General features: G+C 47.1%; 1 protein-coding gene across 1 annotated transcript; it reads left to right on the top strand.

Moving 5' to 3' along the window:
- The first annotated feature begins 700 nt into the window (after nt 1-700).
- On the top strand, nt 701-5,931 carry LOC125758689 (cytochrome P450 4c3-like). The gene is made up of 3 exons (XM_049416138.1): nt 701-780; nt 1,363-1,542; nt 3,963-5,931. Exons 2-3 carry the CDS (start codon nt 1,395-1,397, stop codon nt 4,130-4,132), a joined length of 318 nt encoding a protein of 105 aa, XP_049272095.1. The 5' UTR covers nt 701-780; nt 1,363-1,394; the 3' UTR covers nt 4,133-5,931.
- Nucleotides 5,932-15,444: the final 9,513 nt, after the last annotated feature.

Below are 15,444 nucleotides of genomic sequence, written 5' to 3'. Positions count from 1 at the left end.
TAACTTATAACTTCTTCTATAAGAATAAAACAGAAAATGGATATGTATAGGGGTTATCTGCACTTTAGTTTGCTGCGTTCATTTTCAGTGTCTGGGCTATATTGTAATACAGTATAAGCGTACTTGTATGGGGTCGTTCTAGTGTGGTGACGAAAACCTGGTCGGGAATAGTGAAGTTATTTTATTCTTTTTGCACATTTCCTACCTAATCAGCAAAATGGGTATGCAACGTTTTTAGTCAATATTGAGCCATAATCTCAGTTTTACTTTATTTTCCATCATTTGGCAAATCTAAAGTGCAAAGGCCAGCTCTCCTGACAGTCGGCACTAAGATTAGTGGCAGGTCGTCTAATCTTAACAGCGAATAAAGAATATTTAATGGTAGTATCAAGAAAATCTTAGTGAATACATCTCACAAGTACAATGCCGTCGTAAACTTGAAGTAATGCAGCGAGCCAATTTTATTAGAATACCAGTATTTATCATTGCTGGACATACCTGCCTGTAGGCGTAAGAATAAGGTATTTGAAGGTATAACTGAAAAATTATATTGTTCTACAGAGAAGGCCAGAGGGATCCTAGAAAGAGGAAACCTCCCACGTAGAGCAGAGCCGGTGCTTGCCCCGGTGTACTGCTTCTGAAATAGACGTTTGTTCATCATCATCATGATCATAATCTGCTCTGCTTATTTAAGTTGTTATTGTAACGTGCAGGAGTCGCTTCGCCTCTGTCCACCGTTTCCGTTGATAGGCCGGGAACTAGATGAGGAACTCGTCATTGGTGGGTATGATCTTTATGCGTTAGCCTATGGTGCATAAATAGCTCAACATTTTTTAGGAAAGGGCGTCAATGCAGCTGCTGAAACTAACTGCATGATACGGCTTGCTTTTCCGAATTGCATTCTTAAAGGACACCAATGTGAGTCAAATGTACGCCAGTGTTTTTTCAAAACATATTCAAAGACCTCTGTATGCATCGTTTATTCGATTATTTCTTGGAATTGTTGTGTTGGTTGGAGGTTTTGTGCCAGTATTGCACTCTGGTGTCACTTATTTCACTCTGTTTGCCCCCAGATTTCGGGCCAGCTAGGCCCCATCCTTTCATTGACGTAGTTTCTTTCTACAACGCGAGACATCTTTCCTTCCCCCTCACATCATTTTTTTTTTTTGCAACACTTTGTTGCTGTTCTGGCAACGTTCACGAACTAGGCTGTTTTCCTGCCGAAAAAGATACTCCATGAAATGATGACACTGGTTAAACACATATCGTGTCGGTAATTGATATTTCTATCCTGAGCCGTTTATCTAACTCACCGTGAGGCGTAACGGAATCAGAGGGAGGTACTGCTGAAATGTCTCGCAGATGGTTACACCGTGCCTGCCGGGACGACGTGCATGATCAACATTCACAGCCTGCACAGGAACAAGGAGCAGTTCGCCGACCCAGAAAGCTACGTTCCCGAGCGCTTTTTGCCGGAGAACTGCAAGAACATGCACCCGTTCAGCTTCATTCCTTTCTCCAGTGGGGTCAGAGTGTGCCTGGGTAAGTTGAACGACGGTCGCATCACTTCACCCTCTCCCCATCATCAACTTTCATCGCTTTCCCCTTTTTCCATGTGAAGAGCAGCAGACTAATGAGCGCACTAGCTCATTAAGCCGCCTTCTAATAAATTATATATCTCGCTGAAGTATACTCTCATCATTAGCCTATTCTATGTGCACTGCAGTGATCTCCAATTCATCCTGCCATGCGCAAGCTGGTTTCATTTTATGTCGGCGAACTCCATAGTTTAATCACTCCGCCTTACTCTCCGCCATCCTCGACGGCGTTGCCCATTCCTTGGAATCCAGTGCGTTGCTCTAACTGATCACCATTTGCCTGTCCTACATGTAGCCTGCTCAGGTCCACTTCTTTCGCTCAATGTCAACTAAAATACCGGCTACTTGCACTTGTCCCCTTGCCCATTCTGCTGTCTTTCGTTTTTTTTAACATTTCGTTTTGTGTGCTTTTCGCTACAGCATGTAACGTGCCTATGCATATTTACTTCGTTGCATAATTATTGTACACGTGTCCATATCTGGGAAACATTCGTACCTGTTTCATGTAGACATACATGACATATTTGTAAGTATAGACATATTTGTAGAAATGTAGACATATTGTGAGCGCTGACTATATAGTTCATCTTCATCTCTACAGAAACCATTGTAATCATTCTACAGAAACCATTGTAATCATCATCTTCGTTTGTCACGCGGGCTGCGCCGCTTTGGACATTGAAATATAACCTTTCGATAACTGAACTGGGCGTCGTCTCATAATATATAGACATATAGACCATACAATATAGACCTTGTAGACATATTTGTAAATAACGCCCGCGCTTTGTGATGCCAGTGAAGCCACAGCGCACCGGCCTGTGGTTTCTGCGTCTTCCAGGCTTAGCGCGTACCTAATATGAGAGCAATGTAGTGTTATTTGATGATAAGCTTGTGCGACGCGACAATCTTTAAATTCACATAGAACATTAAGCGTTGCAGCAGAGTAAGCTCATTTCCGTCTCTTTTTGTTTAATTGCGCTTTTTTGTTTTCTCGTTACAAATTATACGAATAAACGACGCGCGTGCGCGAACAGGTGTCATTTGCACAGCCATGTTCAACTGCAAAGTGAAACAGCACGAAGGACGAGGATGCAAGGGACACACGGGACCAGTGCTGACTGCGCACTGGTCCTGTGTGTTCATGTTTCTTGCGTTCTCGTCCTCAGTGCTGTTTAACTTTGCAGATGTCGCACCGGCTTGCCCAGACCAAAGCACTCCTAAACAGAGTCGTGTTCTTTCTTGAGTGGCCGTCTGTGTGAGAAATTCAGCACAGCGAACCAAAACGCTACTTCGACATCTTCAGTTAGAGCAGTTGGTGCTCCTTCATCACGTATCAGACAAACAAGCGCCGTCACTCCAAACTGTCAATGACGCATGCAAGTTTGTCGCAGTGTCCTGAGAGTTTTCAACGTCATGCGTGTTTGCTTTCTGATTGGTTGACAGGCGGCATGTAAAGGCGAAAAGTGATGCATCATGGTTCACCTTTATTAAGGAGAGAGCCTTATATAGCTCATGAGGTAAAAAATCCTGACGTCCCGCGTCAGTGGTCATGACACACTCTCACGTGACGGAGTCAACACGAACGGCACACGTGACGACGGCGCGGTGCGCGCCATGGAAAGTTTTCTCAGAGGCGGCGACGCCGGCTTGTGCATAAATAAAGGGCTATGTGTATGCAGACAACCGTTAGCGGGCGCCCGATGGCGTGGCGGGATAACGGAAAGAGTGTTTAAGCAGGACGCTATAGCCAGACCTAGTAGCTTTCACCTTCAAGTCTTCTTTACTATAGTGTAAGAGAACCCGTGGAATTTTTCTTACTTTTCTCTTGCTGTACTTTTTGGGTGTTTCTCTCTTTCTCCCATGTTCTGACCAGTCGTCTAAAATGTCCTAATGATTAGAATTACTGTATATGCTATCTTTAGGTAGCAGAGTTGCGCATCTGTCTTCCAAACGCCGCTAGCAACCATGCATTTCGGAGGAGCTGACGCTCGGGCCAATTTTTGTATTTATCGATGACGCCGCTGCAGTGAACTGTATTGACACTAGTCATTCGCAGCCTTCACAGCAAAGTTAAACACGGGTCTTCGACACACCAAACATGTCGATTGGTGGCCTGGTAGGCATGTCGCCTGCAAAGACGGAGTGCGTCTTCACCGCATAGCTGTGGTTGCTAGCCAGACCTATGCGCAACTCTGCTGCCTCCTCTCTAACTTTCTTTCCCCCTCCCCCCTTCCCCTGTGCAAGGTAGCTTACCGGGCTCAGCCCTGGTTAACCTCCCCGCCTTTCTTTTATTCTTATTCTCTCTCTCTCTAAAGGTATACCATATACAGTAACTCTACTGATGGTGTACTCTCTCAACAGGGCAGAAATTCGTGATGGTGGAAGCAAAGGTCTTGTTGGCGAAGCTTCTCTCGAAATTCACGGTGGAGGCGACACTGCCGATCGAAGACGTGAAGCCAGCCTACGAGGTCGTCCTCAAAGCGAGGGGAGGACTCCGTGTCTGGTTCCGAAAACGCAGCGACTCGTTCTGATCACTGGCGTCGTCACAATTTCGCTCAGTGTCTGCGGCAGCAAGCCACGGAGACTGTCGAGCTTCGACTGCGCATCTCTACGCAGAGAGAAACGAAGTGCCTTTTTAAGTGAGGTTTCAGCCATACAGCGGGATGAGATTCTATAGTGAACATCACATAAGTAATACGCAGCGCTTTGCGACTTCTCGCAGCACACAACCTTGTCATGCAGGTTTTACAAGCGCGAGTTAGTAACGCTTCATATTAGATATACAACACAGCCCTCAGAGACAGGGATGGCACACACTGTCATTGTTGTACTCGCAAGTGACGGGTTTATCGAGGCATTCACATAAGAAGCATAAATGTTGACGTGAACGGGGTTGCCGCAACCAGCAAATGTTTCGCGAACACGAGGCGTAAATATCAGGCTTCCTGAGAAACAGTCACACATGCATTCATGCATATTTGCGAAGAAAATGAAAACTGTGTTAGCCAAATTTCACTTGACAATTGCAAAATCTCTTTATCACTCTCTCATAACATTCTCATAAAGATCATACAACGATATTCATTTTTGAACACATAGCATTTATGTCACTAATTTGGTTTTAGGATAAAGTGAAGTTTAACATCTCCATAAAATATTTGTTTCCTCGTTCGTTGCGAACACATGTCTCAAGTTCTTAAATATTAAGCGCGGACAGAAATAAAATTTGTGAAGGGGAGTCTTAAATGACGCAACAAACTAATAGGGGACGGAGAAACGAAAGACAGTACACTTAGACATATACAGGTGGTTCTCGTTAAATGATAAGTGCGGTCTGAGGAAAACGAGGAATAAAACACGAGAAACAACAATTCGCACTTCTTCCCTGATGCAGGAGAACAATGGTCGCTCGTTACCCCACGACACGCATGCCGAGAAGAAACGAAAAAAAAAAGCACTCCTTCGTGAACTCTCGTAATTGGGGGTACGGGCTTTTCCGCTTCTTCTCACGTGCGGTGTCCAGTGCCACTGGTTTGACGTAGTCGCACCTTCGACGTAAAATGTGCCGGAAAAGACGAGAAATAAAAGCAGGAAAAGTTGTTTCGTCTGAGTCCTAAAATAACTAGATTTCTATTTTCTTCTGTTATTTATATGCATATTTTTAATTTACATTGCCCACTACTGCGAGCATAGGCTTTCAAGGGTTGTGATGAACTACAGCAGTTATTTCAGGAACTCATTCTGTCCACCCAGGTTGTGATTTGACCTTGTTCACATGTATTCCGTGTTCAAAGCTCATGTCAAACAATCGAGCATTCCTCAACTGGTATGTAAGCGGCAAGCTTTTAATGCCTTTTTCTCTCTCTTTCTCCTTCGTTTATTTTTTCATTTCTTTCTGCGGGAGCGAAAAGGCTCTACCTTGTGTGCGTGGTCGACACCTGGCTATATGTGGACTGCAGGCATAATATGATTGTGAGAAAAATATGATACGCAGTAATAGAGACAATGAAAGAATGGTAACCGAGTTAACTGTTTGCGCATGACAATAAGTGGTAGATCATGTGATTTTTTTTAGCTGGGAGACGCTAACTTGCGTCATCCACGTCACTCCGTAAGCTGCTAAATCTGCCGAAATGTTAAAATTCTAATTTACTCGCAGTAAGATAAGCTGCGTTTCGCAACACACACTTTACATTTCCTTTCTATTAAAATACTGACGTAATGGTCCCACAACGTTGGGAAAGCAGTGTTTATGTGCTGCTTTATTTTCTCGTGGTGCTGTGGAACAGGGGATGTTCATTTTATAAATGAGCAAATAAGCAGAATTGAAAGTGAGAAATTTGGAAAGACGACGCTCGCTCGTTATGGTAGTAGCGCAAGACCAATACTGCATGTGTGTATGTATGCCTCATTATCGCACAAGACCAATGAATGCAGAGCTGCAGAGGGCGAATGGGGAAGTTGCAAACGTTTATCCGAAACTCAAGGTTGTGGGAGCCACGCGCACCCGGCTCTCTTGCGCTGCGCAGAGGTGCCCACTAGAAGCGGGGCACCCTGCCGGAGCCGTGCTCTGAAGCCGTAGCGGAGCCGTGCTCTAAATCCTCGTGGGAGTAACTCTCAAGAAGTGGCGTACAAATTTGACTGGTAAAATTAGTGAAACTTCTGAGCCAGAGCTCTCCACCAATGCGAGTGTCACCATGGCGACACTCGCTTCGATGAAGAGCACAAACTCAGTCACTTTAAAAAGTGTTTCGGTATCATCGCTGAATGAGTCTTGTGCGTTTTATTTTGTAAGCATTGGTATTGCGGCACTGCTAAACGCTTGGTTGTAGTGAAGTGAGTCTAACTCATTTACTGGCAAGCGCGTTCAACTAATCCTTTCCGTAGATTGCCTGCGCATGACACGAAGGTACTCGCTTGAAGTTGCATTAAGTTTACCCACATGACCATGGGATTGTATTTTCTTCGCCATTTTTATGACGTCGTCTTCACCATGTTTCCTCAGATCTTTTGTGAATCGTGGAATCGCGAGGAGTAATGCACGTGAAAAAAAATTGCCCAGCTTGCACCAAGTGGCACAAAGCTGGGTCACAGTAGGGTTGGTGGTCACCTAGGTGGTCCTGGCTTGGCTAGGCTTTTACCCTCTCACCTCTCTTTCCCACCTTATAGACCTTATGCAAAATCTGCTGCCATCTAGCGGCCGCAGAGCGCATTTCCGCCATGTTGAAGGCTAAGCGCGCTCCGCATGTGCACACACGGAGCGTACTTATCGACGTGTGGCGGCTGATAGGAACGGTAATGCCGACATATTTTCGTGTGCCGTGTTGTTGAGATTGAGGAAAACGGGATGCTGAAAAAAGGTTAGCAGGAAACTAGCCTCCATCTGTTATTAGATTTCCTTGCGGCCGACGGGAAGTGGCAGATCGTTCCGTTGCTCCGGCTACTGCTTACGATTAACGCCGTGTTTACGTTCTCCGTTCTTAATAGATGCGGTATGTGACAGCATCGGCACTCATCGGAGAACACTCTTTCGTGTCATGCCGGAACGAGACAGTTTTCGCGCCGTGTACTTTTGCAGGCACAGACCAACCGACTTCGTGTACGAGCTCCAAAGCTGCATCGCGGCTACTCGCGCATGCCTGCGCTGCTGTTGACAGCATTACTTTGTTTATTCTATTGCGATAACAATTACATGTTAGACGGGTAGCTAGTGCGCGATTCTCAGCATCGATTCTCAGCGAACGAAACGATTGTGCTGGAACGTGTTGTTTGTAGTTTGTTTTCGATTGTGTAGTTTAAAAAGGTAGCGTCTGGCGGGGTGCTTTCCGCGCGTATTGCTTCACTATGCGTATTTTTCAAGCATTTCATGTGCTATCACTGCCGAATTCAGAGGGGCGGCCCGGATGGCCTGACACCCCCTCCCCCTACTTTCTTTCTTTATTTATACCCCAAGAAGAGCACATGTCAGCAGGGGCGTAGCCAGAATTTTTTTCGGGGGGGGGGGGGGTTCAACCATACTTTATGTATGTTCGCGCATGCGTTTGTATGTGCGCGTGTATATATACGCAAGCAAAAGCAAAAACTTCGGGGGGGGGGTGTTGAACCCCTCCCCCCCCCCTGGCTACGCCTCTGCATGTCAGGTTCTCCCAGCTGCATAGCTCGGCACACTCACTCATGATGCACTCACTCACACTCACTCACGCTCATTTGAACTTGTGAGTGTGAGTATGAGTGAGTACTCATGAGTGTTGAGTGGACGTGAGTGTGACTATGAGTGAGTACTCATGAGTGTGAGTGGACGTGAGTGTGAACGTGAGTGAGCACTCATGAGTGTGAGTAGTCGTGAGTGTGAACGTGAGTGAGCACTCATGAGTGTGAGTGGACGTGAGTGTGAACGTGAGTGAGCACTCATGAGTGTGAGTAGTCGTGAGTATGAACGTGAGTGAGCACTCATGAGTGTGAGTAGTCGTGAGTGTGAACGTGAGTGAGCACTCATGAGTGTGAGTGGACGTGAGTGTGAACGTGAGTGAGCACTCCATGAGTGTGAGTAGTCGTGAGTATGAACGTGAGTGAGTGCTCATGAGTGTGAATGGACGTGAGTGTGAACGTGAGTGAGCACTCATGAGGGTGAGTAGGCGTGAGTATGAACGTGTGTGAGTGCTCATGAGTGTGAGTAGTCGTGAGTTTGAACGTGAGTGAGCACTCATGAGGGTACTATTAGTGTGAGTAACTGAGTACACTCTAAGAAAAAGAAGAGTCAAAAGAGGGTCACGGCCATAGCTCGGCACACTCACTCATGAGTGCACTCACTCACACTCACTCACACTCATTTGAACGTTGTGAGTGTGAGTATGAGTGAATACTCATGAGCGTGAGTGGACGTGAGTGTGTGTATGAGTGAGACTCATGAGTATGAGTGGACGTGAGTGAGCACTCATGAGTGTGAGTAGTCGTGAGTGTGAACGTGAGTGAACACTCATGAGTGTGAGTGGACATGAGTGCGAACGTGAGTGAGCGCTCATGAGTGTGAGTAGTCGTGAGTGTGAACGTGAGTGAGCACTCATGAGTGTGAGTGGACATGAGTGTGAACGTGAGTGAGCACTCATGAGTGTGAACGTGAGTGAACACTCATCAGTGTGAATGGACGTGAGTGTGAACGTGAGTGAGCCCTCATGAGGGTGAGTAGGCGTGAGTGTGAACGTGAGTGAGTACTCATGAGTGTGAATGGACATGAGTGTGAACGTGAGTGAGTGCTCATGAGTGTGAGTGGACGTGAGTGTGAACGTGAGTGAGCACTGAGGAGGGTGAGTAGGCGTGAGTGTGAACATGAGTGAGTACTCATGAGTGTGAGTGGATATGAGTATGAACTTGAGTGAGTGCTCATGAGTGTGAGTGGACGTGAGTGAGTACTCATGAGTGTGAGTAGAATTAATGGGTATGAACGTGAGTGAGTGCTCATGAGTGTGAGTGGACGTGAGTGTGAACGTCAGTGAGCACTCATGAGGGTTAGTGTGAACGTGAGTGCGTGCTCATGAGTGTGAGTAGTCATGATTTGAACGTGAGTGAGCACATCATGAAGGTACTATTAGTGTGAGTAACTGAGTACACTCTAAGAACAAAAGAGTCAAAGAGGGCCACGGGCCGTGTGACTCTCTTCGGGTGTCCATCTGATCCCTTTTGGAAGGTAGATGAGAGAAAGAGAGCATTTGGGCTGGAGTCATGGGACTCTCCTAAAGCGCGTTTCGATTGGCTTCCGCGATGAAGGCGCCGTCGTATGTGCCATACGTATCGCGCGTTTGCCGTTCGGCGCCGTTCTGGCGCGGTGGCTCGCCTCCCTCGGCGACGGAGCCAAGCGGGCTGGCGCCGGGCCTCGGCCTTCTCTCTCAGTCTGCTCGGTCTCTTGGAATGCGTTGTGCGTTGCGTCGGTTGCGCGGGTTGCGTCAGTTGCCTGTTGTGCAGTTTTGTGTTCGATCAAAAATGCGCATCTTCGGTGGCGTTGACGCAAGGCTCCGTGCTCGAAGTCACGCTAAGAGGGCGGAATATTCATGGAGATATGGACAACGTGCGCCCGTTAACGGTGAGTGTACTGCTTTCGTAGGCACATATATACAGCTTTAGCTGGGCGTCTGCAACAGCTCTGCGGAAGTTATCTGCCAGCCATTTCCAACAGCAGCCTGCGTCCGCGGGGCTGTTGCGGATGCCCAACTATTGACACCGTTATGCGCGTTGCTGTACAAGCTCCCATAAAATGAGCGATGCAAACATACCAAGGGTCATTTTTTGCTGATCGCACATTGTGTCTGCACTGCTGAAGGTGCAAGGTGTCGTTTTGAGATGCGCTTTAGTCTACTTCATAACAATATTTCTATCAACCTTGAGTGTGCAGCGTGCTTCCGCGCGTGGGAACGTGAAGAGAAAGCCCGTCTGAACGCTTAGACGCACCATATATTTTGGTTTTTCTTGGCTTAAAGACGCTACTTTGAGATGCAGATAGAGTAGGATGCTTCCAGCACGTACGCGTTGGTCACTTAAGTTGAACACGCCTTTCCGGTAAGGTGAAAAAGCGAGAGACTTTCGACGGCGCGCGTTGTTGCGGTCGCCGCCGTGCACTTTTTTCCTTGGTTTCTGCTTGCTGTTTTCGTGGTTCGCCAACATCTGCGATGACGCTATAACAGAATCAAGTGAGTTTATGTGATTGTGGGAGTTATGTACGCTAATTCTAGCATATGACATGTCTGATTTCGACGTAGACGGCGTCCGCGCGCGCTGGGTGTCGTTCGGGGTCTCGTACTCGAATGTGTTTGCTGAGTATTATTTAAGGATGGGTTACGTTTGTAAAACATGCGGTAAGTAACCGCTAACGGCCTGCCCCTGACTGCCGGAGGATGTGCTTGGGTGTCGGAATATGCTGGCGCAAAGCCGTGCTTATTCTGAAACCAAATTTTGAAGCGATGTCTCAGAAAAGAAGTGCTTTCATTCGTGCATAGCCAGTGCCGACGCGACGGCGAGCCCCGGCGGCGCGCCAGGCAGCGTACGCGAACTGCGTGAACCGCGCCTAACGGCAGGCACCCACGCCAGGGGCGTAGCCAGAAATTTTTTTCGGGGGGGGGGGGGGGGGGGGGTTCAACCATACTTTATGTATGTTCGCGCGTGCGTTTGTATGTGTGCGTGCATATATACGCAAGCAAAACTGAAAAATTTCGGGGGGGGTTTTGAACCCCCCCCCCCCCTTGGCTACGCCCCTGACCCACGCGACCACGCGATGTATATGATGCATACGGCGGCGTCTTCGACACGCTAGCCGATCGAAACGCGCTGCAAGAGTGACAACTGACTCTTGCAGAAAAGTTAAATATCATTTTCTGATTCTACCTTCCAAAAGGGGTGAAATGAATTACCGAAGAGAGTCGGTTGCCGTGACCCCCTTTTGACCTTTTTTTTTTCTTGGAGTGTAGCACTGTTTCGACTATTAATTTTCTTGGGACCGGTGACGTGTGCAACACCACCACGAGCAACCTTTTTGCTAATGCTAGAGAAAGTAAGAGTCCGCCGCGGTGGTGCAGCGGTTACGGTGCTCGGCTGCTGACCCGAAGTTCGCGGGTTCGACCCCGGCCGCGGCGGTCGCATTTCGATGGAGGCGTGGTGGTAGAGGCCCGTGTACTGTGCGATGTCAGTGCACGTTAAAGAACACCAGCTGGTCAAACTTTATCAATTCCATCAATTATATGGACATTCCCCACAGTTATTTGCCTTGGCCGTCATGTTCCTTATAAACTACAAATCGATAACACCCCCACTCCACGCATCGCATCTTGAACCCGCGAGTAAAACCTCGCGATCGCTGTCGACGAACGCTGCTGAAGCAGAGATGAAACGAGCCGGCCATCTCCGTCGCACGGAGGGCGGATGGGATATTAACCCGCGTGCGAGGTGTGTCGTCGATTGCTCCTCAAACAGAGAAGAAACGCGCTGTTCGTCTCTCGTCGGGCGAAGGAGCACGAAAAGACGCCGGGGGAGGGAAGGGGGCAGCGTCTCTCGAGCAGAAACTGCGAACATTGATAATAAGGGCGCGGTTGCTAGCTCTGGCGCACACGCTATCTCGGCATACATCATCAAATGGCTGGTATGCCTTTCTACGTGCTGATCTCTCGCTGCTTCGTGTTGAGACGACAGACTACACGAAAACTGCTTCTTTCCCTGAAGCGGCCGTTCTTCCTTACGCCAGCGTTTTGTAGAGTTACGCGAGATCGAATCCAAATGAGTTAGTGGCTACCCTTTCTTCCTATAACATTACAATGTGTTGCTATCGCACTCATTGCTTAGGCCTTGCGGTGAAACGGTGAATTTTATTTCACACAATATTGGGAAGTTGTACAGTTGGTAACGCAGACTGACTCATATGCATACACGCAATTCCCCCCCTTCCCCTCCCACGCACACACACACAACATAGACGCTTCAATTTCGCCCTCGCAGGCACACATTTTTGTTCTAGTTGCTGTCAAATAGCAAGTTTAGATCGTTCACGTGAGCTCTAGCACGCGAGACCATGAGAAAGGACGCACTCGCCCAAGAGTTGCTTTTCGTCAAAATTTCCTTTCACTGAAATCAGTATGAGCTATTGGTGCACACAGTTTCGTTTAATGAGTAGCCCTTGTGGCTTTGTCATCGTGGTCATTTCTTGGCCTGTTCCTTGTAGCTGGAACATTGTAGTATCTAAGACGCCCCCGCTATCTGGGAATAGCATGCACGAAGTTCTCTATGCTTACGACTCCCCCCCCCCTTTCTTTTTCTTCTGATGCGACATCAAAACACCGCTCTTTTCCTCACTTTCCTGATTATGCAACTCGGTGGCATCGTCTTCCTCTACATGGGGACGAAGACATCCTCCTGTTTTCTCAATGATTGGAATTAAAAAAAACCAATGAAAAATTAAGATCTCTTGCTTCGCGCAGTCATGAGCAAAGAAAGAGACACAGTCCCTTATGCAGTCACTGATAAGAGTACTCGAACGCGAAAGCCATCTTTTCTTGTCCTTTCTCTTCGCAGTCGATTGTATTCATGCCCTCGAATGCTTTCTGCACCTAATATGGTTTCGCACTGCCTCCGGGACCGGAGGCATTGCAAGCTATCTGTACCGCATGTGATTTTGCATTGCCTCCGGGATCAGCCCACCTATGACCAAGCGACGATGCCATGGAATCATGTAATCACGTAACTTCCATTATGTGACGCCATAATGAGATAATGATGACGTCACGAACTTTGGCGATCTGTGACGTAATATGACACCAGTGATGACGTCAGCCCATGCTGTTTTCTTGCACTTCGTGCGGACGCCGACGCCGCCGTTGCCGACTGTCACTTTTCGCGTTTGACAATGCATCTAAGGCTTTGGCCTTGATGAACCAACGTAGACGCTACATTTTCGCTTCTCATCTCGGAATAAAGTTTCAGTCTGGTACGTAAGGCTAATACTGCGCTTAGTGCGAGAGTGCGTAGCTCGAGCAATTAATTGCTGAACTGAGGCAGAAACACTTCCGAGCACTAAAGCTATCTGAGAAAAATTGGCTGTAATCGTTAAACTATTGCTGGTTAATTGTTTCCCACTGCAAGTCGCCATATGGGGTTCTTAGAACACCCAACACAGATCTCAAGTGTCCAGATACACGTAGCTATCGCGTTTAATTCTTCGCGTCAAGGTAATACACCTCCTTACTGGATAGCATTGTACATCGACTTACACAGCGGTTTCTTCTTCAAGGTGACCCGGCGGAGTAGCTTAACATGTGAGGTGTCGCGCTCAAGGACCCCGGTTCCATTTCCGGCCAAGACGATAAGGGCAAAATGCATAAACGCCCGTTTACTTAGATTTATGTTCACGATAAGTTACCTCAAGGTGCTCAAATTAATCCGGAGCCACTTATTATAGCTAGCCTTTTGATCATACCGTTGTTTAAGGCAAGTCAAATTCCAGAAATTATTGAATCTTTCTCAAGGTCATATTATAATTGTTCAACTTACCTCAGAATGCTAAAGAGTAATTGGAAATGGATAAAATTGAATTCGACAGTAAAAATACCATACAAAGCATACAATGAAACAAAAACATCGTCAATTTTCAATTCTTTTACTAATTTGCTTCATTAATATTTCGCGCATGTCTTTGATGGGTGTGGCTTAGATAAAGAGACTTTGCATAGAAATCTGCATATATTGTGGTGATTTATGGTCCTTTAATTCGTTTGGCAAATTCAACCTTTCGCAGACACGCAAAGCAAAGTTCGCGGTTGTTGCGTCGCTCGAGCCGCAAATGCGAACTTTGCTCGTAAGGGTGAGGTCGCGAGCGCTGGCACGCGCGCTATTTCGACAGACATCAAGACGCGCAATGCTTTTGCCCCTTACTTTGCGCTGAACGACAAAGTGCAAGAAAGGCGCTTCGCCCCTCGCAACGGCCGTATTCGCTTAAACAAGCGTTTTGTAAATTTACGCCAGATCGGATCCAAAAGAGTTAGCTGCTAGCCTTTCTTCGTATAACATTCCAATTCGTTGCTATCGCATTAACTGTTTCGCCTTCCCGGCGATAATGTGATTTCTTTTCCAGGTGAAGCATCCTTTGAGTTATAGATTTCGGTCGCGGCATTGTACGCGATAAACCCTAGGCATAATGAGGCCCTCGAATGTGCGCCGATTACACGTGTATTTCTATACGCCGTCTTTCGATAATTGATGCTCTCTCGATAGTGGGGTTCTGGCGATCAGACGTTTTTGTTATGACAATCTCACCTTTTATCGTTGTCGCTTGTCATTTCACGTTGCCACATTTGATTGCTGCCTGGATGAGAATGCATGACCTCACGTTCCGGCCCCAGCGCTGAAACATGAGTGATCAGTAACGATGCCAGCTGAGATGGTTTGCCCTCACGCCACTCCCGCAACCCATCATAAAGCAGCATTAAATAATTAAAGGAGCACTAAAGCTTTAAATGAGCCCCAAGCATTAAAGGAGCACAAAAGTGAAACAATAAATCAATAATTATCGGGGTTTAACGTCCCAAAACCACGACATCATTGAGAGATGTCGTAGTGGAGGGCGCCGGAAATTTGAACCACCTGAGGTTCTTTAACGTGCACCTGAATCCAAGTACACGGGTCTCTAGCATTTTCGCCTCCATCGAAAATGCGGCCGCCGTGGCCGGAATTTGATCCCACGATCTTTGGGTCAGCAGTCGAGCACCATAAGCACTGGGCCATCGTGGCGGGGTAAACAATGAGTCATAGACTGTTAAATTATTCTTTGAGTACTTGACTGTCGTTGACTCCACGATGATATGTTTGTTATATTGGGATAAAATCAAGGTCAAAGTATCATTATTTCCGCGCCGATAACTATGCACCTGAATGCACTCGTGACGTCACGCAATTGACAGCCTTTTTTAGTGGAGGCCGGACTTGCGCCTGGCGGGGCGTCACCGACATGATGTGTCCGACCGCAAGCACCGCTCGCCCAGAGAATAACAGAGCCTACATTAGTGACATTAGCCCAACAAAGTTTCCTGAAACTTGGTATCCTAGGTCTATGACCCCATTAAAGAGCAATACGCTTCGTTGTAGCCGAATAAGTCCTAGAAGATGCCGTCAAAATCAGTGACGTCACGATGAGCTGTTTCGGGAACTTAAGCTGGCGTCACCTCCTGTATTTTTCTTTTTACGCGTGTTCTTGCTCACGTTACGTGCCTGCTCGAGGCAAGAGTGGTACTTTTGGTATTGTGAAATGGTAGCTTACCAATACGAGAAAAATTCTTTCTCTTTGAAGGAATTCTTGTACATCTCGTCCATCTAT

The sequence above is a fragment of the Rhipicephalus sanguineus genome, chromosome 5, assembly GCF_013339695.2.
Source record: "Rhipicephalus sanguineus isolate Rsan-2018 chromosome 5, BIME_Rsan_1.4, whole genome shotgun sequence".
Classification (NCBI taxonomy): Eukaryota; Metazoa; Arthropoda; class Arachnida; order Ixodida; family Ixodidae; genus Rhipicephalus; species Rhipicephalus sanguineus.
This window is presented reverse-complemented; position numbering and strand designations above follow the sequence as displayed.